Source organism: Lepisosteus platostomus, chromosome 8 (assembly GCF_059453375.1).
Source record: "Lepisosteus platostomus isolate fLepPlt1 chromosome 8, fLepPlt1.hap1, whole genome shotgun sequence".
Classification (NCBI taxonomy): domain Eukaryota; kingdom Metazoa; phylum Chordata; class Actinopteri; order Semionotiformes; family Lepisosteidae; genus Lepisosteus; species Lepisosteus platostomus.
In genome coordinates, this window is record NC_142618.1 from 18,617,860 (window position 1) to 18,643,125 (window position 25,266).

General features: G+C 51.1%; 1 protein-coding gene across 2 annotated transcripts in view; it reads right to left on the bottom strand.

The window, feature by feature from the left end:
- The window catches only part of slc43a1b (solute carrier family 43 member 1b), a 31,935-nt gene extending 7,047 nt beyond the window's left edge, over nucleotides 1-24,888 (bottom strand). The window contains exons 1-13 of one of the 2 annotated variants that reach the window (XM_088642689.1): nucleotides 24,554-24,888; nucleotides 14,936-15,090; nucleotides 14,443-14,614; nucleotides 14,243-14,298; nucleotides 11,786-11,862; nucleotides 6,308-6,400; nucleotides 5,735-5,868; nucleotides 4,931-5,085; nucleotides 3,910-4,056; nucleotides 2,577-2,612; nucleotides 2,270-2,405; nucleotides 1,555-1,684; nucleotides 44-117 (exon numbers count right to left, since the gene is read on the bottom strand). In XM_088642689.1, the coding sequence (XP_088498815.1) occupies nucleotides 44-117; nucleotides 1,555-1,684; nucleotides 2,270-2,405; nucleotides 2,577-2,612; nucleotides 3,910-4,056; nucleotides 4,931-5,085; nucleotides 5,735-5,868; nucleotides 6,308-6,400; nucleotides 11,786-11,862; nucleotides 14,243-14,298; nucleotides 14,443-14,614; nucleotides 14,936-15,089 (1,364 nt within the window). In that variant the 5' untranslated portion in view covers nucleotide 15,090; nucleotides 24,554-24,888. The remainder of the gene's footprint in view (nucleotides 1-43; nucleotides 118-1,554; nucleotides 1,685-2,269; nucleotides 2,406-2,576; nucleotides 2,613-3,909; nucleotides 4,057-4,930; nucleotides 5,086-5,734; nucleotides 5,869-6,307; nucleotides 6,401-11,785; nucleotides 11,863-14,242; nucleotides 14,299-14,442; nucleotides 14,615-14,935; nucleotides 15,091-24,553) is intronic. The other variant, XM_088642688.1, reaches the window with a different exon arrangement.
- Nucleotides 24,889-25,266: the final 378 nt, after the last annotated feature.

Consider the following 25,266-nt stretch of genomic DNA (forward strand, 5'->3'; position numbering starts at 1 on the left):
AGCGACAGAGACGCAGGGGAAACCAGCCGGCTGGAGTACTCACACCGCAGCGTACAGCCCCCCACAGCACGAGTGAATGAAGCCCCTGACCATCGTGTGAAGGATGAAGGAGACGATCTGTGAACGGAGAAACACGAGGGGTCAGCCGGTGCAGTAAAACACCCCCCGCATGAGAGCCTCAACTTTGCACAACACGGTAAGTGTCAAGGGACCGGTGCGTTCTCCTTCTGCAGTGCTCTGGAGGAGCAGCGTAACGTTTACCGCGGTAAAAGGGACGGAGTTGTGATCGAGTGTTTCACGACGGGCAACAGTGTTAGTGTGTCATTTCACCGCCGTTTCCATAGTGCCACGGCAAAAAACGAGCACTTCACACTGCCTCGGGGTCTTCTGCAGCCTGCTAAGGCATAAGGAGCTTCATCCGATTACAGGTCAATGACAGGTCCACTGAGCTCTATGCCACTGCCTTCGGCTGTCGACAATTAACAGAGACATGGAAACGTCTGCTTGATTCAGGAACCAGGCGAACAGGGGAGGGAACGGCTGGTCTACCTTGCCATCACCTGCAGCTGAATTAGAGAAAGACAAACTGATTCTGCAGTCCTGACAGGGGGGGGTGTTTCACTGTCCCCCACAGGGGTCGTAAGAGCACTAGCTGATATGCACTTGTCTTTGGAGTTTCAAATGCACATTAACTGAGACACAGGTGTGTCAGTGTGCTCACATTTACCTGTGCAGATCAGTTCTCTATGAGACAGGTGTGTCCGTGTGCTCACAGTTACCTGTGCAGATCAGTTCTCCATGAGACAGGTGTGTCAGTGTGCTCACATTTACCTGTGCAGATCAGTTCTCCATGAGACAGGTGTGTCAGTGTGCTCACAGTTACCTGTGCAGATCAGTTCTCTATGAGACAGGTGTGTCCGTGTGCTCACAGTTACCTGTGCAGATCAGTTCTGTATGAGACAGGTGTGTCCGTGTGCTCACATTTACCTGTGCAGATCAGTTCTCTATGAGACAGGTGTGTCCGTGTGCTCACAGTTACCTGTGCAGATCAGTTCTCTATGAGACAGGTGTGTCCGTGTGCTCACATTTACCTGTGCAGATCAGTTCTCTATGAGACAGGTGTGTCAGTGTGCTCACAGTTACCTGTGCAGATCAGTTCTCTATGAGACAGGTGTGTCCGTGTGCTCACATTTACCTGTGCAGATCAGTTCTCTATGAGACAGGTGTGTCCGTGTGCTCACATTTACCTGTGCAGATCAGTTCTCTATGAGACAGGTGTGTCAGTGTGCTCACAGTTACCTGTGCAGATCAGTTCTCTATGAGACAGGTGTGTCCGTGTGCTCACATTTACCTGTGCAGATCAGTTCTCTATGAGACAGGTGTGTCAGTGTGATCACAATTACCTCTGCAGATCAGATCTGTATGAGACAGGTGTGTCCGTGATCTCACATTTACCTACAGGGATCAGTTCTGTATGAGACAGGAGTGCAGTGGGCAGTATTGTTAAAGTGCAGGTAGACTGTCTGAACAGAGGTATGCCAGAATATTCTTTACCTGTACAGGCAAGTTGTCTATGAGGCAGGTGATTCCAAAGAGAACGAGGAGGATGTTGGTAAAAATGAAGGCTCTCATGGCATTGGTCAGCTTCTGGATCTTGCTGTCTCTCCGTGGGGGTTTGGACACGCTGTGAAGGACACAACGATCACATGGAACTGGCACTCAGTGAGCACAAACAGATTTAACTCTGGATGTTCCTACTATACAACACCAAGTTCTTAACAGTAAGTGCACAAGGACGGCGAGTCAATACTGTATTAACCCCTCTCTCTCACTGCAGTGTTAATGTCCTGTAGTGTCCAGTCAGTGTGTCTGGACTATATTAACCCCTCTCTCTCAGTGCAGTGTTAATGTCCTGTAGTGTCCAGTCAGTGTGTCTGGACTATATTAACCCCTCTCTCTCAGTGCAGTGTTAATGTCCTGGAGTGTCCAGTCAGTGTGTCTGTACTGTATTAACCCCTCTCTCTCAGTGCAGTGTTAGTGTACTGTAGTGTCCAGTCAGTGTGTCTGTACTGTATTAACCCCTCTCTCTCAGTACAGTGTTAATGTCCTGTAGTGTCCAGTCAGTGTGTCTGGACTGTATTAACCCCTCTCTCTCAGTGCAGTGTTAATGTCCTGTAGTGTCCAGTCAGTGTGTCTGGACTGTATTAACCCCTCTCTCTCAATGCAGTGTTAATGTCCTGGAGTGTCCAGTGTCCACTCTTTTCCTTACCACTTCTCCCCCTCTATCTCACTGCTCTTCTCCTCCACACACTCCTTCAATCTCCAGTCCATGATGTATCCAATGAGGGGGCATGTCAGCAGACACAGGAGCTGCAGAGTCCCAAAGATCGAGGAGTAGAACCCCACTGAAACACAAGACCCCGCAATGTGAGTCCCAGCAGCGCAGCGGCACCACCAGCAGCCCCCAGAGCCCTCTAGCGAACACACTGAGGGAGCCCCGGCACGTGACGGCAGTCCAGAGGCTCATGGGAAACGAGCGCGATGGGAAAGCAAGGCCGTGGAAGGAGGAGACTCACCTTGCTCTGTCGCCTCTTGGGCTAACGCTTCAGGGGCTGCAGGAGGAAGAAGGACACAGAGGGGGGGTCAGGTTCAAGTCTTCTGGGAGGATACACGAGAGGGTTTGGGGGGGTGCGGCAGGTGTTAGCACGAGTAATTGATTCTTAAGAATGTAAGACAGCTACACGGAAGAGAAGATTATTCAGCCCCCGTACGGGCTATGTGACAGTACATAATTGATCGGAGGATCTCCTCCAGCTGTTTCCTGAAAAAGCCCCTGGTATCGGCCACAACACCACAACTGGGCAGCTTGTTCCACGCTCCCACCAGCCTTTGTGTAAAGAAATGCCTCCGGCTCTCAGTTTGACATGCCTCGCCGTGGAGTTTGCACCGGTATCCCCTTGTTCATGTTTGAATGGCGATTCTGGAAACGTCCACTGGCTTGACCGTGAAACTGACCTGTGTCAGCTTCAGTGTCTATTGTGTGTCACAGACAGAGCAACATCCATTTCAGCAGCTGGGTTAGATCCTAATGTGACAGAGGGATGAGCTGTGGCAGTGCCGGATTTCCCATGAGGCACTGTAGGCACAGTACGAAATGTTTAGGGCCTACGAAAGGAGGGAAACACTAGTGACTCGTGGAAGACGAGCTGGAACAACAGGCTTGCGATCGAGTCTAGGGGCTCCAAATCAATACGCTCTCCAGCGGCTGTTCTAGGCCTGCGGATGGGGGGGCAGGGAGGGGCGCAGGAGAGACACGCGAGAGGAAGGGCTGGGTGCGAGACTTGTGCATACAGGCAAGCGAGACGAGGATCTCACCATCCTCACGAGCGTCTGCGAGGAACACCATTACGAGTTGACCAAACCTACTACAATCTTGCGCCGTGCACAAAGGCCGAATAAGGTCTTTTCAGCGCACTGTATTTCGAACACTGAATCGCTGGATTTAAATCTCCACTTTTATTCTCATTCCACACTATCTCCTGACATTTTGTTTGCTTTTTTATGGCTTTTCCACGCTGCCATGGGTGTAGTGTGTGTCCTATGGGAATGTCAGAAAGGTTTCGAGTGGAGTCACGATGTCTAGATATTTCTCCGGCTGGTGTTTTTGTCCAGCTCCACTTACGTGTGCGCCGATTTATACCGCAGGGTGTTTCACTGGGCCGGCTGAGGGGAAGCACCGTGCTGAAGGGCACAACAGCAGTGTCACAGCTGGGGTTTGAACCTACAACCCTCTGGTCACCGAGCCGCGGCCCGCGCTGCGGAGGCCAGGCCGCCGCTGTGAAGCTGTGACGGGCGTCAGGGCGTGTGTGGTGTGTCACCGTGTGGCGGTGTTCCTGCGGAAGTGCTTACGGTGCTCTTCTCCTCGGGTGACCACGAACTCCAGCATCTTGTTCATCGCCCCCATGAAGAAGATGATGCGCAACTGAGTCATCGCCATGGTGATCAGACTCCACAGAAAGATGGGGGAACACACTGAGCTGCGAAATGACACTGGGTCTATGGGAGAGAGAGAGGGGTTAATACAGTCCAGACACACTGGCTGTGTGATAAAGTGTGTGTGACTACAGTGTGTGTGAGCAGTGAATAGTGTGTGACTACAGTGTGTGTGAGCAGGGACTAGTGTGTGTGACTACAGTGTGTGTGACTACAGTGTGTGTGAGCAGGGACTAGTGTGTGTAAATACAGTGAATACAGTGTGTGTGAGCAGTGACTAGTGTGTGTGACTACAGTGTGTGTGACTACAGTGAATACAGTGTGTGTGAGACTACAGTGTGTGTGAGCAGTGACTACAGTATGTGTGAGCAGTGAATACAGTGAATACAGTGTGTGTGACTACAGTGTGTGTGAGCAGTGACTACAGTGAATACAGTGTGTGTGACTACAGTGTGTGTGAGCAGTGACTACAGTGAATACAGTGTGAGTGAATACAGTGTGTGAGCAGTGACTACAGTGTGTGTGACTAGTGTGTGTGAGCAGTGAATACAGTGTGTGAGAGCAGTGAATGCAATGTGTGTTAGCAGTGACTACAGTGTGTGTGAGCAGTGACTACAGTGAATAGTGTGTGACTACAGTGTGTGAGTAGTGAATACAGTGTGAGTGAATACAGTGTGTGTGAGTAGTGAATACAGTGTGAGTGAATACAGTGTGTGTGAGTAGTGAATACAGTGTGAGTGAATACAGTGTGTGTGAGCAATGACTACAGTGTGTGAGCAGTGAACACAGTGAATACAGTGTGTGTGACTACAGTGTGTGAGTAGTGAATACAGTGTGAGTGAATACAGTGTGTGTGAGCAATGACTACAGTGTGTGAGCAGTGACTACAGTGAATACAGTGTGTGTGAGCAGTGAATACAGTCCAATCCTCCCTCACTCTGTGGCTCTGTTCTGTGGTCTATGTTCTCTGTGGAGCAGTCCACGTCCCTGTGCTTCTGGCTCAGCCTCTGGCCCACAGTGGTGACATGGCTGTAGAAGCGATCTCCTGTCACCTTGTGATCCAGAGCCAAACCACTCAGCTTGATCTTTTTCCTGCAAGAGGCAAAGACAAACTGTCGGACATCAGGGGAAACATGAATCATTTTTGCATCTGGACATCCCCCTAAATATATATATTCTATATATAGATCTCCCCGATAACTTTGCTAAAACAGATAGGAAGGGCAGAGCGACACACTGGTTTATCTATTCATTTACATGAGTTCAAGCAACACGAAGTGAATACAGTGCACTACAGCACTGCACTGACTGTCATGAGGTCAGTGGGTAGAGGTAAGGCAACTGAAGAAGAAGAGTCCACCTAGAACCCATTCCTCCACTATTCAGCATCACTTAAATCCACTGAAGAACAGCACCCAAGAAGACTGTAGTTTGTTTATATTAACCTCTCTCTCAGTGCAGTGTTAATGTCCTGTAGTGTCCAGTCAGTGTGTCTGTACTGTATTAACCCCTCTCTCTCAGTGCAGTGTTAATGTCCTGTAGTGTCCAGTCAGTGTGTCTGGACTGTATTGACCCCTCTCTCTCAGTGCAGTGTTAATGTCCTGTAGTGTCCAGTCAGTGTGTCCGGACTGTATTAACCCCTCTCTCAGTGCAGTGTTACTGTCCTGTAGTGTCCAGCCAGTGTGTCTTTAAAGTCCTAACACCCCTGTACTCCCTTCCATCCCTCCATCTCAGTACTGACGTGTAGCTGATCTCCTCAGGTGCTGGGAAGGACTCTACTGGCCAGTTCAGGAAGCAGTTGAGGAAGACGAGACAGGCCAGCCCGGCCCACACCCACATGATGATTGTGAAGGGCACGCCTGCGTCATACACCAGCTGAGAGAGAGGAGAACAAGGTGAGGCAGTGCTGGCACAGTGATCGTGGAAGTCAGAATTGGGTACAGTAGAGAAACACTGAAATTCACAGTGGGACACACGTGAGAGAGAGCAAGGTCTGCACACTGGCAGAGACAAAGCCTCAGAGACAGAGTCAGACTGCGAGACAGAAAGGTCAAAAGAGTGGATACTAATAAGAAAAGGCTAGATGGCCCATCTATCCCATTTTGCACTTGGCATTTAATTAATCCAAGGATCTCATCCATCAGTTTCTTGAAAGAAGCTACAGACATAGAGATGAGAGGCAGGCACTTTTCAATCCGAGATCCTGTCCCCAGACTGAAACACGTTCCTTCTTCATCTGAGCTCCCGTCTTCGGGTCCTCAGCCCTGGACCTGCAGACACACGGACTAAGTGACCCAAACAGACACAGACAGACCTTGACTCCAGGGAAGGTGACAGCGGAGGAGGCATAGGAGCCAATCATGAGAGACATCACTGTGGAGCGCAGATTTCCGAACATGTTGGGTAGCTGTGTGAGAGAGAGAGGTATACAAGGGGTTAATGTGGCACTTCATTGATCATACATCAAAAATCAGCTGGAAATCAACCAATTACAGAGCACCATTTGCTGCTTCTTAGGATAGTGCACAAAGTGCTCAGTTATATTCATGCGGCATGAGGTGTTAATACAGTCCAGACACACTGACTGGACACTACAGGACATTAACACTGCACTGAGAGAGAGGGGTTGATACAGTCCAGACACACTGACTGGACACTACAGGACATGAACACTGCACTGAGAGAGAGGGGTTAATACAGTCCAGACACACTGACTGGACACTACAGTACATTAACACTGCACTGAGAGAGAGGGGTTAATACAGTCCGGACACACTGACTGGACACTACAGGACATTAACACTGCACTGAGAGAGAGGGGTTAATACAGTCCAGACACACTGACTGGACACTCCAGGACATTAACACTGCACTGAGAGAGGGGTTTACATAGCACAGACACACTGAGTGACTAGGCACCACATTACTAATATATTCTGTGTACATTAACACAGAGGGACAGGGAGATCAACACAGCACATTACGAAAGTCATTACGTATCTCACTCAGGGACAAACAGTGTCAAGGATAAAACCACAAACTGTGAACTACTGAACCAGTTCATTATTATTCCTGTATTACTTTGGTTACTATTCTAATACTGTATTGTTACCAATTTCATTACTTTGGACAAGTTTCAGTGTTTTATATCCTGCAGTGACACACACTGACCACAAGGTGGAGGGATGGAGCTGACCTTACATCAGTATAACGCAACCTTACATCATGCGCCTCTAAAATTAGCTGCAGCCAATTAGATTCGGAGTTCCAGACCAGCCTCTCTCTCTGTCTGCCAGTGTTTCTCCTCCCGTACCTCAGCTCTGACCTCTATCCTCAGCTGCCTCCCTCCCCCAAAGATTACAAGCGGTGTGTTCCACACACACAACCCTCCCCCTTCTCTCTTCCCAGCATACAGAGGGTCAAATCAGGACGCCTGGCCCCCATGTCTGCCCGTATCTCTCTCTGCCTCTCACCAGTCCACAGCCCACTAGCATGCACTTTTCAAAGCCCTCAAAGTCACTGACAAAGTCAATTCAGAATCAACAGTGAAACACTAATCAGAGGACACGAGTAGGAACTACAGGGAAGAGCATTTAAAACAACAGGAGAACAGGAGGCACTTCTGTACACAAAGGGTGGTGGGAGTGTGGAACAAGCTGCCCGATCATAATGTGGAAGCTGAAGCCCTGGTTTCTTTCAATGAACGGCGTGTTCTTACGTCTTCTCTTTTTTAGTCCTTCTTCAACCTCTCCTGTCTCTCTTTTTCTCTACCACTTACACAAATTCAGATTCAAAGAGCTGTATTTGCATTACCAATGAGTTACATTGTTGCCAAAGCAAATACAATTAAGACAACGTTTACTCACATTTACAGTGGAAACGTAATTTGACAATTGCACACATCACATAAAACATTATTGTGAAACAGGCTCACTGTCTGCTCCTCAGGCTGTGTCAAGAGATCACACACTGTATTACTATTGTTGTTGCTGTTCTTGTGAAACGGGCTCACTGTTCCTCAGGCTGTGACAGGATATCCCATACTGAGCTGCAGCTCTATCGAGCTCCCTCCCCCAGTAGGATGGGAATCTGTGCCGATAATGGCAGGTGTTGGGAATTAATTCTGGGATTAGATTTATTTTAGGGAAGCATGTTTGTCTAGTGAGAAGAGTATTTCTCACAGTGCAACAGAAAGTGCATCTCAGTCTCTGCTTCTCCCTGCTGGCAGTGAGAGTAGAGCCTGCTCTCTGTGTCCAGTGTCTGTGTCCAGGCTGTGCTCACTGCGCCTGTCCTCTCTGGACAGTCAGGTCTGTCTGTGTACAAGCTGTCCCCTCTGGATAGTCAGGTCTGTCTGTGTACAGGCTGTGCTCACTGAGCCTGTCCTCTCTGGACAGTCAGGTCTGTCTGTGTCCAGTGTCCGTGTAAAGGCTGTGGTCACTGAGGCTGTCCTCTCTGGACAGTCAGGTCTGTCTTTGTCCAGTGTCTGTGTACAGGCCCTGGTCACTGAGCTTGTCCTCTCTGGACAGTCAGGTCTGTCTGTGTCCAGTGTCCGTGTACAGGCTGTGATCACTGATCTGTCCTCTCTGGACAGTCAGGTCTGTCTGTGTCCAGGCCCTGGTCACTGAGCCTGTCCTCTCTGGACAGTCTGGTCTGTCTGTGTCCAGGCCGTGGTCACTGAGCCTGTCCTCTCTGGTCAGTCAGGTCTGTCTGTGTCCAGTGTCCGTGTACAAGCTGTGCTCACTGAGCCTGTACTTCATCAGTACCTGTAGCACTGAGCCTGTAGCATTCCAGTGCGTGTTGTGTTTCTATGTGTTTTGTGGGGGATGTTTATGGGGAGTTGATATTGTAGATCCTTCTTCTAATGGAACAGAAAGCTATCTCTCTCCAACTTCCTCTCCCTCTCCCTTCCTTTCTCTCCCTTCTTCCTCTAGCAGGGAAGGAGGAAATGTGCCCAGCTCCCTACCAATCAGGCTCTTCAGACTGACTGCTCCAAACACAGCTGTGAAAATAATTACACCCCACATCAGCGTCTTTGTCTTGTATTGCAGGCTTGTGACCACGAGTCCTAAAAGCAGATAATGATACCGCACAGGCGCTGATGGCACAATGAAAATTAAGTATTGCAATTGAGGACGATAGTTTGAGGCACCACACAGACAACAGCATTAATTAGGAAATAATATATTGCTGGGTAATGCATTTATTCAGAGCATTCCTTCGTTGTGAATATGAGGGCGACTGCAAATATATTCCCATTTTCTATCTGCTTATCAGTTGATTCCCACCCCCAAAAAACTATTTTATCTGCATCTGGGACAGAAAACATCTGTGTTCTAAAACATAAGGCAGAGGAATCCACCGAAAAGGCAGCCATCTGATAAGAACCGTCCCCCAGGGCTGGAACACAGACCAGGACATTGGCTTCCCTCAGTTGGACATTCCCTTCCTGCCCCGAGGTCACTGTCCCAGTGGAGACGACACCTGATCCTAATCAGTCACCAGCTGTGATCTCCCGCCGTATATTCTGTGGGTTGGCTCACATCTGTCTGGACTCCTCTCACTGTGCCTCCTGTCCTGAACTGTGACACTGTCTGGATCACCTGCTCAACCCTCACCACCTTCCAGTTATTCAGAAAACGCATGTGTCCTGCTGGCCATGATATTTCTTTTTATCAGTCTGAGAAAAAGGAGAGAGGTAGAGAAAAAGATGGAAAAGGAAAAGACTGGAGAGAGAGATGGGGGGGCGGCTGTCGACCCAGGCACAGATTCGGCCACACTTTCTCGTCATGCCGGCACAGCAGGGCTGAATTCAAGAAACGGGCAAGCGAAGATTCATTCCACACGGGGGAAAAATCGGAAAGGAGAAACACTTGGCTCGGTTCCGCCTGCAGCAGCAGACGCATGCTGACGCACGTCCCGGCCCAGACAAACCTGAATGAAGCCCAGGGGAGGAGAGAGAAAGAGGGAGAGGTCGGAGGGAGGGAGGGAGGGAGGGAGGGTGCTCTGGTGGGTTTAAAGCAGAGCAGCGCCCTGCGGGAGGGTGTGTGGGTGGTGCGGCACTCTGATTGGGCAAGGGCGCGTTCTGGAATTCTGGACTGGAAGTCATGTGCTAGCTTTTATCGTAGGGCCCCCATCCGCCGACATGAATGCACCCGCGCTGACATTAGCCCAGGGTCATTGGAGAGCACGGGAGCCTGCGGCGTGACGTCCACCCCAGTGAGCCCCGCTGTAGCAGCTGCCGGGTACTGCACCTGTTCGCAGGGGGGCTGCCTGTCTGACGCAACTGTCCTGAGCAGCGCCGAGCCCTCGGGCAACGCCTGGCATCGAGGTTACCACAGCTCCCATCGCAACACTCTCCCACAGTCTCCAATCCCCGCTGTACTCATCACTATCCACCTTTCGCCCTGAGACCCGCGAGTTACCCTTCACAGCAGCTCTTCACATTAATAAGCACTACAGCATCTCCCTCTTCTCCAAGCACCACATCTAGATCGGCAACCGCTAATTCCCCCCCGAACCCGTCTGACTCAACCGGTTGATCCTGTTTGGCCAGGAACAGCCCCCCGGTGCCCCTGACGCTGCAGCAGCCGGTCTGATGTTTTCTCAACAATCACAATCCAGCGCCGCCCGTATACATAACCGCTGAAGCAGGAGGGGAATCGGGAGTCCTCCAGACTCCCACCCCCCTCGTCTATGAGGAGGAGCACGTGGAAGCGCTGGCCAGCGACGCCCAGCTCCTTCAGGCCCTAACGCCTCCCATCAACCCGGTCCTCTGCGGTGAGCCTGGACACACAGCCCCCTGTCCAGCACCTGTGACGGTGTCCTGAGCGCCTTGGGAATCGTCGCTGCCTTCCTCGGCACTTCGGCGCCTCGGTCACGCCAATAAAGCTCTCCGAATTTGAACACCTGCAGGGTAGACCTGCAGGGTTTGGATAACAAAATAGTCTTTACCCACTCTTTTCAAGAAGTCACTTTCTGGGATCTTCTTCTTTTTTTTTGTTACATACTTTTGTAGCCCCGACGCACACAACCCAGCTTGTGGTCATGTACAGTACGTGGTGAAAACTAAGAGTCTGTCGGCTTGGCTGGGCTCTTGCAGGATCAGACGGAGGGTGTTTCCAGTGCGGACACACCCTCGCTCTCCCGGGGGGCAGGTACTGAGTGCAACTGCCCTGATACTGCACCCCTGGGACTGTCGGGGAAGGTGAGTGTTAGTCAACAACCTAAATCCCGCTACACTCAAGCCAGTATTACTCATCTTGCAACATTGAGGTGGAATATGTCTGAACAGATAAAACTGTTAAAACAATTTAAATTGGTGAAGCAGATTTTTATAGCTATTTCACTGCTTAAACCTACATAGCTCTGTCATTGTTGCATCACAAAGCAGGACACAGATTACTGGAGCTGTGCACTGTTAACTAGACAGATTAACGTACTGTGCACACTGCAAATTAACTCTTCTGTGGGAACAGACAATTAAATTATATCATCCACTCATGGCACCCAAGATGAAGCAGACAGTGGGAAAGTTCTGTCTGCGAAAGACTGCAATTGAATATAATCGGCCTCAGGAAACAGCGTATCTACAATGTCTATTTGTCTGGAATACATCAGTGTTGTTTCTTATTATTTCATTTCTACAATTTACTCAGGTTAAAATCACCACGGGTGTAATATTTCCCCATGGGTGTAACATTATTGCTGTCTGTCACCCAATGCCTCCAGGTCTCATACTGATGCATCACTCTCAGGCCCCTTTCTCTGTCACATGTCCCTTTAATTCTCTCACCGTGAGCGAGGTGAAGGTCAGGCAGATTCCTCCGAAACCATTGAAGGACAGAGCGAGGAAGATGAGAGCAGAGAGGACTGCAGAGAGGGAGAGGATAAAGGATTAATACAGTCCAGACACACTGGACACTCCAGTACATTAACACTGCACTGAGAGAGAGGGGTTAATACAGTCCAGACACACTGACTGGACACTACAGGACATTAACACTGCACTGAGAGAGAGGGGTTAATACAGTACAGACACACTGACTGGACACTCCAGTACATTAACACTGCACTGAGAGAGAGGGGTTAATACAGTACAGACACACTGACTGGAACCTACAGGACATTAACACTGCACTGAGAGAGAGGGGTTAATACAGTCCAGACACACTGACTGGACACTAAACACTTAAACAGATCAGTTAGGTACAGAAACACACGGAGCAGATACAGACACACAGATCACACAAACAGACAGACACTTATATAAATCAGTTTGGTACAGACAGACACACTCACAGATCAGACACGTACACAAACACATGCATAGGAGACAAGTACAGAGACACACAAAGTTCAGAAGTACACACATTTGTATTCCTAACTCTGTTGGGATGTCACATTGAGTCTTGTATTATAGTATTTACTGTTCCAAACTCCACTCAAATAAAACTCAAGAGGGGTAAAATATGATCCAAAATAAATATTTTGGGTACTTTTACGATTGATAGATAGGCAATAACAGAACATACAGATACTAACAAACACACACAGGGTGCTTGCTCAGTTCCCATAGACCAATTCCAAGCTTCTTTCAGACTTCTTCCATGAAGCCTTTAGACATTTTCAAAGCCCATCTATAACGTTTGTGTCTTTGTGAAACGTATGCATGCTCCGTTGACATTTTTCTTGCAATGAATTATACATTTCAGCGAATAAAACCTCAGATAATTCACGAACACAGAATAAATATTCACACGACAGTTTTCCTGCTTTTTTTATGCGGCTTGACACAGAAAACTAACAGAACAGAGTGTAAGAAAACAAACCCCCTTTGGTTTAGATATTGTTGGAATATGGTGCACAATATTAAAAATTATCCCAGTTGAAGAACGCAGTTTGCACTGACAAATCTTCCCTCATATTACTGAACTCTGTTACGTGCAAGTTCATTAATAACAGCCCTTATAAAAACAGTGTCAGAATTCTGCCCTGCACTTCTACGATTCCCTCCCCTTCAGCATAAAGGCTACAACGCCTTTTATCACGATCAGAAACCCAGCTGAAAATGAGAGCTGGGATATAGCTACAGCTAGACTTTCTTTGACATTGTGAAAATTATCTGGCTTTGATTGCAATTACTTCCATTACGACTTTTCTAATTCACTCATGTTTTTACCTATGGATAGACAGATATTTCCAGATTTATGCAAAACAAGATTATCTGGCTCATTACGACATTTTTGTCGTTAGCATTTTTTAGCATTACTTTTTCAGAACTGTGTTATGTAACTCTTGTACTCAAACACTGTCTGGTCAGGTCGGACCAGTACACCTCAGGTTTGTAACTATAATTATCGTTTGTGCCATTTGTGTCACAGACACGTCACTGTCGATTTTTATTGTTAGCTATATATCTCGAAAGTGTACAATGAACGCTGATTGCATGTTCAGTTTGAAATAGCAATTGCTTAGCGTGACTGACTCTCAGAGTACAGCTGAGTTCGGTTCTGTAAAGGTGCTTAAATCCTGTGTTTACGCTCACCTGAACATGCTCACCTGGCATGGATACAATGAACTGTCGAACACATTTAAGTGTTGTTAAGAAAAGAGCTGTGAAGACTGATGGTGCATAAGTGCAAAGCGTGTCCATATAAGGTTGCTAAACAGAAACCACTGAAGACTAGACAGGACAGGACTGCTGCACCATGATGAGAAAACTCCTCCCCCGAATAGACTGCATCTGTGATGTTCGCTGCAGAGACCAGTCCACTGTGTTCACACACAGTATGTGTGATCGTGCCCGTACCTCAGAGTTTTCATTCATCATTTTAATATTAAATACATAGGAACCCAGTCTTACCAAAATCACAGACCGGAAATGAGATCTTTCCAGTTCTGCCTCCTAATGTTGTTTTAACACGGGTAGATTTCAGTTCAGCTGGCTGAGCCACTATCTGACACCCGGACAACTGCTGCCTCAGACGAACACGAATATCCGCTCACTGTTTTTCATGAGGCCGATTTCGGAAGCACGCAGGAGGTTAGCACGTGTGTATTCTTGTTGAACACCAATAAATTTGTGTGAGCTTCAAGAAGTCATTTTCATTTCCAGACTTTCCTGACCTGCACAAACACCCTGTCGGACAGAGACAGGCAAACGCACCCACACGGATCAGAGAGATACTGACAAACACGCACACCAGAGAGGACAAGAACAACAGATGGCCTCAAAATCAGTGTCACTTACTCTTAGGGTCGTAGGCAGAGACAGCAATCATGGCGCAGGAGAAAGCAAAGCAGGCACTGAGAAAGAGAGGGAGGGGTGAATACAGACATCATGACAGACTGGACCCATGGCGCTGCACAGCCCCTGTACAACACTACAGAAGACAGCGTCACATGCTCTCCTCCGTCCTCTCTCTCACCCCTTCCTCCACCACGTCTCACCTCCCAAGCAGCCTCAGCGGTCGCGGACCGTACTTGTCCATCAGGATGCCCAGAGGAAGAGTGGCCGCACTCAGGAGGAAGGAGCCGATGGTGAATCCTAGATTCAGCATCTCCTCCTGCTCCACACAGCTGAGCCAGGTACTGTTCGCGACAGACACTGAGGAGTTACCTTCTAAAAGAGAGAGAAGGAGCTAAATACACATCAGACATCCTGACCCACTAGACACTCCAGGACATTAACACTGCACTGAGAGAGAGGGGTTAATACAGTCCAGACACACTGACTGAACACTACAGTCCATTAACACAGCACTGAGAGAGAGGGCTTAATACAGTCCAGACACACTGACTGGACACTCCAGTACATTAACACTGCACTGAGAGAGAGGGGTAAATACAGTACAGACGATTCTGACTGAGCAAAAAAGAGGTCTACTGTTGCATATACAGTGCAGTGGGTGTGAATACGGTGTAACAGAGAATTGTAATGAACCTTTGCAGAGGTGGGAGTAGAAACCCTCATTCTTCAGCATGATGAGCAGGGAGCCCCAGCCCAGCAGCACAGCAGAGAACAGCAGGTTCTCTACCACTGCAGACCCTGCCATCCACCACCTCCGTCGGTATGCTTTAGAGAGTGAGGGAGCCATCCTGTGAGAGAAAGAGAGAGAGGGGTTAATACAGTCCAGACACACTGACTGGACACTACAGTACATTAACACTGCACTGAGAGAGAGGGGTTAATACAGTCCAGACACACTGACTGGACACTCCAGGACATTAACACTGCACTGAGAGAGAGGGGTTAATACAGTCCAGACACACTGACTGGACACTACAGTACATTAACACTGCACTGAGAGAGAGGGGTTAATACAGTACAGACACACTGACACTACAGTACACTGACCATATACATTAGCAGAGAGACATTTTCAGTGTGTGCTGCCTATGTTGCTGTATATCATAAGTAAGAATACACAGTCAGCGTGTGTTTGTGTACACAGAATAACTGGAAAAGAAATTTATCATTTAGCCAATGAGTTTTCTGAAGGGAGCTTTGAGACACTTGGAGGCAACAGCGCCAGGCTATCTCACACACAAAGTAACACTGGAAAACACACAGCAAGGATCATCCTATAACAGAATCCCAGCCACAGCGTGACACCAGTGTGTGTATCTAGACTGGGCTGACTCTGCTACTGCCAGGACTAGCTGGCAGGAGCTACACAGAGAGAGCATTTTCAGTTGCAGTGTTGCCCGAATTAGAGTGAGGTGAGGTCATATTCACACTCTGAGCCGTGACCACAGTCTGATCACTCCAGGCCAGCCTGCTTCTTTACTCCCTGAACGGACACAGATTCCCTCTTTACTCTGAGAGACACTTTACTCCAGACACTGAGAACGACTCTCCGAGCCCATCCTGCCCTCTGAACGATTCTCCGAGCCCATCCTGCCCTCTGAACGAGCCTCCGAGCCCATCCTGCCCTCTGAATGATTCTCCGAGCCCATCCTGCCCTCTGAACGACTCTCCAGGCCCATCCTGCTCTCTGAACGACTCTCCAGGCCCATCCTGCCCTCTGAACGAGCCTCCGAGCCCATCCTGCCCTCTGAACGACTCTCCGAGCCCATCCTGCCCTCTGAACGAGCCTCCGAGCCCATCCTGCCCTCTGAACGAGCCTCCGAGCCCATCCTGTCCTCTGAACGAGCCTCCGAGCCCATCCTGCCCTCTGAACAACTCTCCGAGCCCATCCTGCCCTCTGAACGAGCCTCCGAGCCCATCCTGCCCTCTGAACGACTCTCCGAGCCATCCTGCCCTCTGAACGACTCTCCGAGCCCATCCTGCCCTCTGAACAACTCTCCGAGCCCATCCTGCCCTCTGAACGAGCCTCCGAGCCCATCCTGCCCTCTGAACGACTCTCCGAGCCCATCCTGCCCTCTGAACGACTCTCCGAGCCCATCCTGTCCTCTGAACGAGCCTCCGAGCCCATCCTGCCCTCTGAACAACTCTCCGAGCCCATCCTGCCCTCTGAACGAGCCTCCGAGCCCATCCTGCCCTCTGAACGATTCTCCAAGCCCATCCTGCCCTCTGAACGACTCTCCAGGCCCATCCTGCTCTCTGAACGACTCTCCAGGCCCATCCTGCCCTCTGAACGACTCTCCGAGCCCATCCTGCCCTCTGAACGACTCTCCGAGCCCATCCTGCCCTCTGAACGAGCCTCCGAGCCCATCCTGCCCTCTGAACGAGCCTCCGAGCCCATCCTGCCCTCTGAACGATTCTCCAAGCCCATCCTGCCCTCTGAACGACTCTCCCAGCCCATCCTGCCCTCTGAACGACTCTCCGAGCCCATCCTGCCCTCTGAACGACTCTCCGAGCCCATCCTGCCCTCTGAACGACTCTCCGAGCCCATCCTGCCCTCTGAACGACTCTCCGAGCCCATCCTGTCCTCTGAACGAGCCTCCGAGCCCATCCTGCCCTCTGAACAACTCTCCGAGCCCATCCTGCCCTCTGAACGACTCTCCGAGCCCATCCTGCCCTCTGAACGACTCTCCGAGCCCATCCTGCCCTCTGAACGACTCTCCGAGCCCATCCTGTCCTCTGAACGACTCTCCGAGCCCATCCTGCCCTCTGAACGACTCTCCGAGCCCATCCTGCCCTCTGAACGATTCTCCGAGCCCATCCTGCCCTCTGAACGATTCTCCGAGCCCATCCTGCCCTCTGAACAATTCTCCGAGCCCATCCTGCCCTCTGAACGATTCTCCGAGCCCATCCTGCCCTCTGAACGACTCTCCGAGCCCATCCTGCCCTCTGAACGAGCCTCCGAGCCCATCCTGCCCTCTGAACGACTCTCCGAGCCCATCCTGCCCTCTGAACGACTCTCCGAGCCCATCCTGCCCTCTGAACGATTCTCCGAGCCCATCCTGCCCTCTGAACGATTCTCCGAGCCCATCCTGCCCTCTGAACAATTCTCCGAGCCCATCCTGCCCTCTGAACGATTCTCCGAGCCCATCCTGCCCTCTGAACAACTCTCCGAGCCCATCCTGCCCTCTGAACGAGCCTCCGAGCCCATCCTGCCCTCTGAACGACTCTCCGAGCCCATCCTGCCCTCTGAACGACTCTCCGAGCCCATCCTGCCCTCTGAACGACTCTCCGAGCCCATCCTGCCCTCTGAACGACTCTCCGAGCCCATCCTGCCCTCTGAACGACTCTCCCAGCCCATCCTGCCCTCTGAACGACTCTCCGAGCCCATCCTGCCCTCTGAATGACTCTCCGAGCCCATCCTGCCCTCTGAACGACTCTCCGAGCCCATCCTGCCCTCTGAACGAGCCTCCGAGCCCATCCTGCCCTCTGAACGAGCCTCCGAGCCCATCCTGTCCTCTGAACGAGCCTCCGAGCCCATCCTGCCCTCTGAACAACTCTCCGAGCCCATCCTGCCCTCTGAACGAGCCTCCGAGCCCATCCTGCCCTCTGAACGACTCTCCGAGCCATCCTGCCCTCTGAACGACTCTCCGAGCCCATCCTGCCCTCTGAACAACTCTCCGAGCCCATCCTGCCCTCTGAACGAGCCTCCGAGCCCATCCTGCCCTCTGAACGACTCTCCGAGCCCATCCTGCCCTCTGAACGACTCTCCGAGCCCATCCTGTCCTCTGAACGAGCCTCCGAGCCCATCCTGCCCTCTGAACAACTCTCCGAGCCCATCCTGCCCTCTGAACGAGCCTCCGAGCCCATCCTGCCCTCTGAACGATTCTCCAAGCCCATCCTGCCCTCTGAACGACTCTCCAGGCCCATCCTGCTCTCTGAACGACTCTCCAGGCCCATCCTGCCCTCTGAACGACTCTCCGAGCCCATCCTGCCCTCTGAACGACTCTCCGAGCCCATCCTGCCCTCTGAACGAGCCTCCGAGCCCATCCTGCCCTCTGAACGAGCCTCCGAGCCCATCCTGCCCTCTGAACGATTCTCCAAGCCCATCCTGCCCTCTGAACGACTCTCCCAGCCCATCCTGCCCTCTGAACGACTCTCCGAGCCCATCCTGCCCTCTGAACGACTCTCCGAGCCCATCCTGCCCTCTGAACGACTCTCCGAGCCCATCCTGCCCTCTGAACGACTCTCCGAGCCCATCCTGTCCTCTGAACGAGCCTCCGAGCCCATCCTGCCCTCTGAACAACTCTCCGAGCCCATCCTGCCCTCTGAACGACTCTCCGAGCCCATCCTGCCCTCTGAACGACTCTCCGAGCCCATCCTGCCCTCTGAACGACTCTCCGAGCCCATCCTGTCCTCTGAACGACTCTCCGAGCCCATCCTGCCCTCTGAACGACTCTCCGAGCCCATCCTGCCCTCTGAACGATTCTCCGAGCCCATCCTGCCCTCTGAACGATTCTCCGAGCCCATCCTGCCCTCTGAACAATTCTCCGAGCCCATCCTGCCCTCTGAACGATTCTCCGAGCCCATCCTGCCCTCTGAACGACTCTCCGAGCCCATCCTGCCCTCTGAACGAGCCTCCGAGCCCATCCTGCCCTCTGAACGACTCTCCGAGCCCATCCTGCCCTCTGAACGACTCTCCGAGCCCATCCTGCCCTCTGAACGATTCTCCGAGCCCATCCTGCCCTCTGAACGATTCTCCGAGCCCATCCTGCCCTCTGAACAATTCTCCGAGCCCATCCTGCCCTCTGAACGATTCTCCGAGCCCATCCTGCCCTCTGAACAACTCTCCGAGCCCATCCTGCCCTCTGAACGAGCCTCCGAGCCCATCCTGCCCTCTGAACGACTCTCCGAGCCCATCCTGCCCTCTGAACGACTCTCCGAGCCCATCCTGCCCTCTGAACGACTCTCCGAGCCCATCCTGCCCTCTGAACGACTCTCCGAGCCCATCCTGCCCTCTGAACGACTCTCCCAGCCCATCCTGCCCTCTGAACGACTCTCCGAGCCCATCCTGCCCTCTGAATGACTCTCCGAGCCCATCCTGCCCTCTGAACGACTCTCCGAGCCCATCCTGCCCTCTGAACCAGCCTCACACAGGGTCCAGTGGCATCGCTGGGCAGGGGCAGTGCACCGCCTCTCCCCTTCGCTGCACAGCGCTGAGGCGAGACTGGCCCGCGCCGAGGGTCCGGCCAGGAGCCCCCTCCTCGCAGCTTTCCGGAGGCGCCGATCCGCCCGGGAATCCCTGATGGGATGGGCCCCAGGGTTCTGCGTCAGACGTCCCCAGAACAGGCCGCAGCGCCTCGGTCACCGCACGCCCGCGGACAGCGGCTGTCCGGCGCGGAGCCGGCGCGAGGCTGAGAGACGCAGGCCGGGCAGGACCGCCCCACGCTGGTCTCCCCCTTCACAGGCGCTGCGGGGCCTGCTGGCGTGTCCCTTTCTCCGAGCGCGGACTGTCCCCGCTCTTTCTCCAGCCCCCCAGGCCTGTCCCCCTGTCCCCCTGTCCCCCGGGCCGGCAGCGGCTGGCCGGCGGTCAGCACGTGTGGCCGTCAGTCGGCCGCGCAGGGCAGGCGCAGCCACGCGAGGGGGAGTGTGTGTGTGTGTATCGGGGTCAGTCACTGTGTAATCCCATTACAGGCACTTCCGCAGCTGTCTTTGTGCTCACTGAGCTGCTCTGATTGGGGGTGCTGGGCTGTAACTGATACTGAAGCACACACTACTCTCACAGCTTCCACAAGCAGGGCTGTACCGCTGCTAAGTGTGTCTGGACTGTATTAACCCCTCTCTCTCAGTGCAGTGTTAATGTACTGTAGTGTCCAGTCAGTGTGTCTGGACTGTATTAACCCCTCTCTCTCAGTGCAGTGTTAATGTCCTGTAGTGTTAATGTGCTCTGTGTGTACTGTATTAATACTGCACATCTTTTTTTATCTTTTGCTTTCCCAGTCCCTTTTCTTTGTCCCTCCCCCTGTGTTGTCTCTGTTTCCCGCCAGCTTGCTCTGTAGCTACTTCCTGTGAGAGACACACACATCTGAGTAATGCGATACAGAGGCCCCTCCCAGAACTCATACAGTAGAGACACACAGAGCAGAACCTGCTCTTACAATACCACTGCTGTGCGGTACAATAAGAATGCCCAGAGGGTTGTGATGTGCTAGTGATAAAAACAAAGTGACGATAATTTCTGTGCAAGCTATATACTGTATAATGTACTGTCAGTGCCTTAGCCGTAATTCAGCTAGATGAAGCACCTCTTTATGGAGCAGAACAAGGTTATATCTGAGCAGACAAAAAGAGCTAGGGTATTATCTAGTATATAATAACTGAGAGAGAGGGGTTCAAACAGTACAGACACACTGACTGGACACTACAGGACATTCACACTGCAGTGAGAGAGAGGGGTTAATACAGTCCAGACACACTGACTGGACACTCCAGTACATTAACACTGCACTGAGAGAGAGGGGTTAATACAGTCCAGACACAGACTGGACACTACAGGACATTAACACTGCACTGAGAGAGAGGGGTTAATACAGTCCAGACACAGACTGGACACTACAGGACATTAACACTGAGCTGTGAGAGAAAATGACACCGCACATTAGGTAACACACAGGTGTTAACCCATGTCAGTAAACGGTGACGTGGATTTGAGAGTTTCTGTGAAACAGAAAACAAGACTGAATGTCAGGGACAGAGAAAAAGATTTAGAGATTCAAATATGAACTTGCATTTCAAAGAGGTGAAGAATGGGAAACTGCTGCTACTAATTCAAACAACATTAATGAGGACATGCTTGTACAACCAAGGGCATGCCTCTCAGGGTGATAATAACAGCAACAAGGGCATGTTTATTAACACACGCTCAGCTCCAGCAGTGTTTACCAGAAAAAAAAATCTAGAGCACTTCACCTTGAGTTGTGCTTTTTAACCTGGGAAGTATCCAAAGTATCTGAGTGCCTGGCATTTCCCAGCCTGCCGACCTCCAATCGAACCCGTACGGCGACAGCACGGGGGCAGGCATGCCTGGCAGCTCCAGGCACTCCTAAAGACTCTCCCACCAGCGCTCCGGAACTGCACATCAGGAAAACCCGGGTTGTGCCGGCATTCCAAGGATCGCACCGATATTCAAACACACACAGACACTGAGAGAGACACTTCCACCATAGAGAGCTGTCATGTCACTCCAAACAACTGCTGTCGCCGTAGCAGATCACACGACCTTAGAAGAATACTGTGTGTGATCTGTTCTCCGGCTGTTGTTAGAGAAACAGAGCTGGACAATGAGAGAGAGACAGGACAGCATCCAGCAGGGAAAAACAGAGACACTGCACTGTGACAAATATATGGGGATTAGAGAAACATTCTTCCCCAAATTAACAAATCTAACCCCAGAATTCACACACCTGCCGGAATCACAAGTCCCAATCCTACTGGGAGAGGGTGGAGGGAACTCAGTTGAACTGGCAGCCCAGTATGTGATCTCCTGTCCCAGCCTGAGGAACAGACAGTGAGCCTGTCTCTCAATAATAATAATACAGTGTGTGATCTCCTGTCGCAGCCTGAGGAACAGTGAGCCTGTCTCTCAATAATAATAAATCGGTGTGTGATCTCCTGTCGCAGCCTGAGGAACAGACAGTGACCCTGTCTCTCAATAATAATAATAATAATAATAATAATAATAATAATAATACAGTGTGTGATCTCCTGTCCCAGCCTGAGGAACAGACAGTGAGCCCGTCTCTCAATAATAATAATACAGTGTGGACCTCCTGTCCCAGCCTGAGAAGCAGACAGTGAGCCTGTCTCTCAATAATAATAAATCAGTGTGTGATCTCCTGTCACAGCCTGAGGAACAGACAGTGTACCTGTCTCTCAATTATAATAGTACAGTGTGTGATCTCCTGTCACCGCCTGAGGAGCAGTGAGCCTGTCTCTCAATAATGCTCCATATGTTTGTACATAAATGTATTACGATATGTCTGTATTGTAATGTCTGTAAATATCTGTAGATGTTGTGTTAATTGTATATGCTTTGGCAACACTAATGTATTCATTGGTAATGCCAATTAAGCTTCTTGAATTTAATTGACAGGAGGAGAGACAGAGGGACAGGAGGAGCAGGACTGAGAGAGAGACAGGAGGAGAGACAGAGGGACTGTGAGAGAGAGAGACAGGAGGAAATGGGGGAGGTGAAAGCATTCAGTCTCCCGTGTACAGGTGCACGTGTTTTGAAATGCCTTTGACCTTGACAGCAGTTTCCATTCAAAGTCACCAGGAGAGAGAGTGGTGTGGCCACAGTGGGAACCTGGCAGGTCCCCCAGGCACACTGTCCTGCCTGACCAGCAGCTGGACGTGAATGTCAGCAGGGTCTCCTACACCTCTGAGGCCAGCTCGACAGCCTCACCCCCTTCGTACGCTTCTGCTAAGAGTATCTGACAGCGTTATTTAGGGTTTGGGCTTCATGGGGGCCTGTGCAACAGGCCCGCTCACCAACCAAGGCCACAAAAACACAATCAGGCCCCATGGAAACCTGTGCATCCCCCTAAACCACAGCACCTCCAGCTGATACTAGCACAGCCCTGCAGGGTCAAGACCTAAGACCAGAGAAGAGTCCTTTCGGTCACATGGCCCCGAAGCTCACTGCTCTGAGCCACACCGACACCGAACCAGCGTCGGGACACTACGGCTGAAATACTGCCAACCGCCACGGGAGAGAGAGAGGAACAAACTGGAGTGCCGTCGGGCCCCAGTCAGAACCAGCCGTCCACGACACGACACACAGACAGGTCCTGGTCAAGCCCAGCTCCCCAGTCAGAGAAACACTCCTCCCAGCCTGTGTGCAGTACACCTGTGTGTGTTCATGCTGTTACACCGAGACACACTCCCCAGTCAGAGAAACACTCCTCCCAGCCTGTGTGCAGTACACCTGTGTGTGTTCATGCTGTTACACCGAGACACACTCCCCAGTCAGAGAAACACTCCTCCCAGCCTGTGTGCAGTACACCTGTGTGTGTTCATGCTGTTACACCGAGACACACTCCCCAGTCAGAGAAACACTCCTCCCAGCCTGTGTGCAGTACACCTGTGTGTGTTCATGCTGTTACACCGAGACACACTCCCCAGTCAGAGAAACACTCCTCCCAGCCTGTGTGCAGTACACCTGTGTGTGTTCATGCTGTTACACCGAGACACACTCCCCAGTCAGAGAAACACTCCTCCCAGCCTGTGTGCAGTACACCTGTGTGTGTTCATGCTGTTACACCGAGACACACTCCCCAGTCAGAGAAACACTCCTCCCAGCACGAACATGTAGGCCACGAGGGTTTCTGGATTTGAGTGTTAGTCATTTGAATATTAACAGCTATATAATTTTCATTATAGAAAACATAACTACAATTAAAATATTAAAATTAAGTAATTATCTTTAATATAAAAAACTCAACCCAGACGTTTGAGTAATAATATGAAGAAGAATTAAATGTAAAACATTATTATTAAAAAAAGTATTGGTAGTATTATTAAATCTATTATATCACTATGATGATAAAAATATGATGATGATGATGATGATGATGATGATGATGATGATGAGCGAGAGCGGGACAGGAATCTGTACGATACGAGACTAGGTGAGGTCTCTGTGTCGTATCACGGCAGGGCAGGAGAGAAAGGAAGAGCTATGTAGGACTCGGGAGATAAACGAGTGTGTTTAAAGGTTTTACAGTAATCACACAGGTCTGGGTGTGCAGCACAAGTGTAAAGAAGAGAAATATAAGTGATACTGTGAGGAAGCGGAGTCCGCCTCTGTGGGACCAGCTGCACCCGCGACAAGACCAGCACCGGGCCGGTCCGGCCCGTCCCGACAGAGTTCGTCGCCGCAACTCTGACGAGACTCTTGTGCCTCATCACCTCCGGCTCCCCCGGGTCAGGGCGGACCGACACCGGGTCGGCAGTTTGAGCGCCAAGAGGCCTCCGACCTTTCAATGGGTCTGGCTCGGCTGCCACGTGTGTGATGCTCGTGTCGGGTTTCTACGGTGCGCGCAGAGCCTACACGTTCAGCGGCGGCGCTCGAGCTCAGCCCGCCCTCCCTCTCCAGTCCCGTCTCGAGCTCAACTTTACCGCGCGCCGCTCGGGCAAAACGCAAGCGTTCAGCTCGGGACACTCACAACACGCAATATTACACTACAAACTTACACTAAAGTTCAGAATAACCACTCACGTGGAAAGATCCCGCACTTCGAAAGGCGTCTTCAGGTGGGGGAAAAATGAAAAACGTGTCTGTTCCCTCACTTGTTTTATTAATATAGAGAGGCAGACGTCTTCCCCGTTCTTGCTCTCCTTGGCTAAACAGGTAAAAACGTACGATATGATATGATCGGTTACTATATAAACAACCACGCGTTTCCTTTCTGCAACAGGCTCGTCCAGTTTTCAGTTAAAGACTCCACTACCACACTCTTAAGTTTGTCTCCTCCCTCTTTCTCTCTCGCTGTCTATACAAGGCTCCCAATTTTACAGTCCCCCTTCCTCCTCCCCCCTCACAGACCCTCCCTCTCGCTCAGTCACTCACACGCCTCATGTCATGAGGAGTGTATTTAAACGTCAATGAGAGCACTGTTGTGCCATAGCTCACCCTACTGACTAAATACACACAGGGCTCAGTACAGACACCTCCGCAGTACAGACACACAGGGCTCGGTACAGACACCTCCACTGCAGTACAGACACACAGGGCTCGGTACAGACACCTCCACTGCAGTACAGACACACAGGGCTCAGTACAGACACCTCCGCAGTACAGACACACACTGCTCGGTACAGACACCTCCACTGCAGTACAGACACACAGGGCTCGGTACAGACACCTCCACTGCAGTACAGACACACAGGGCTCAGTACAGACACCT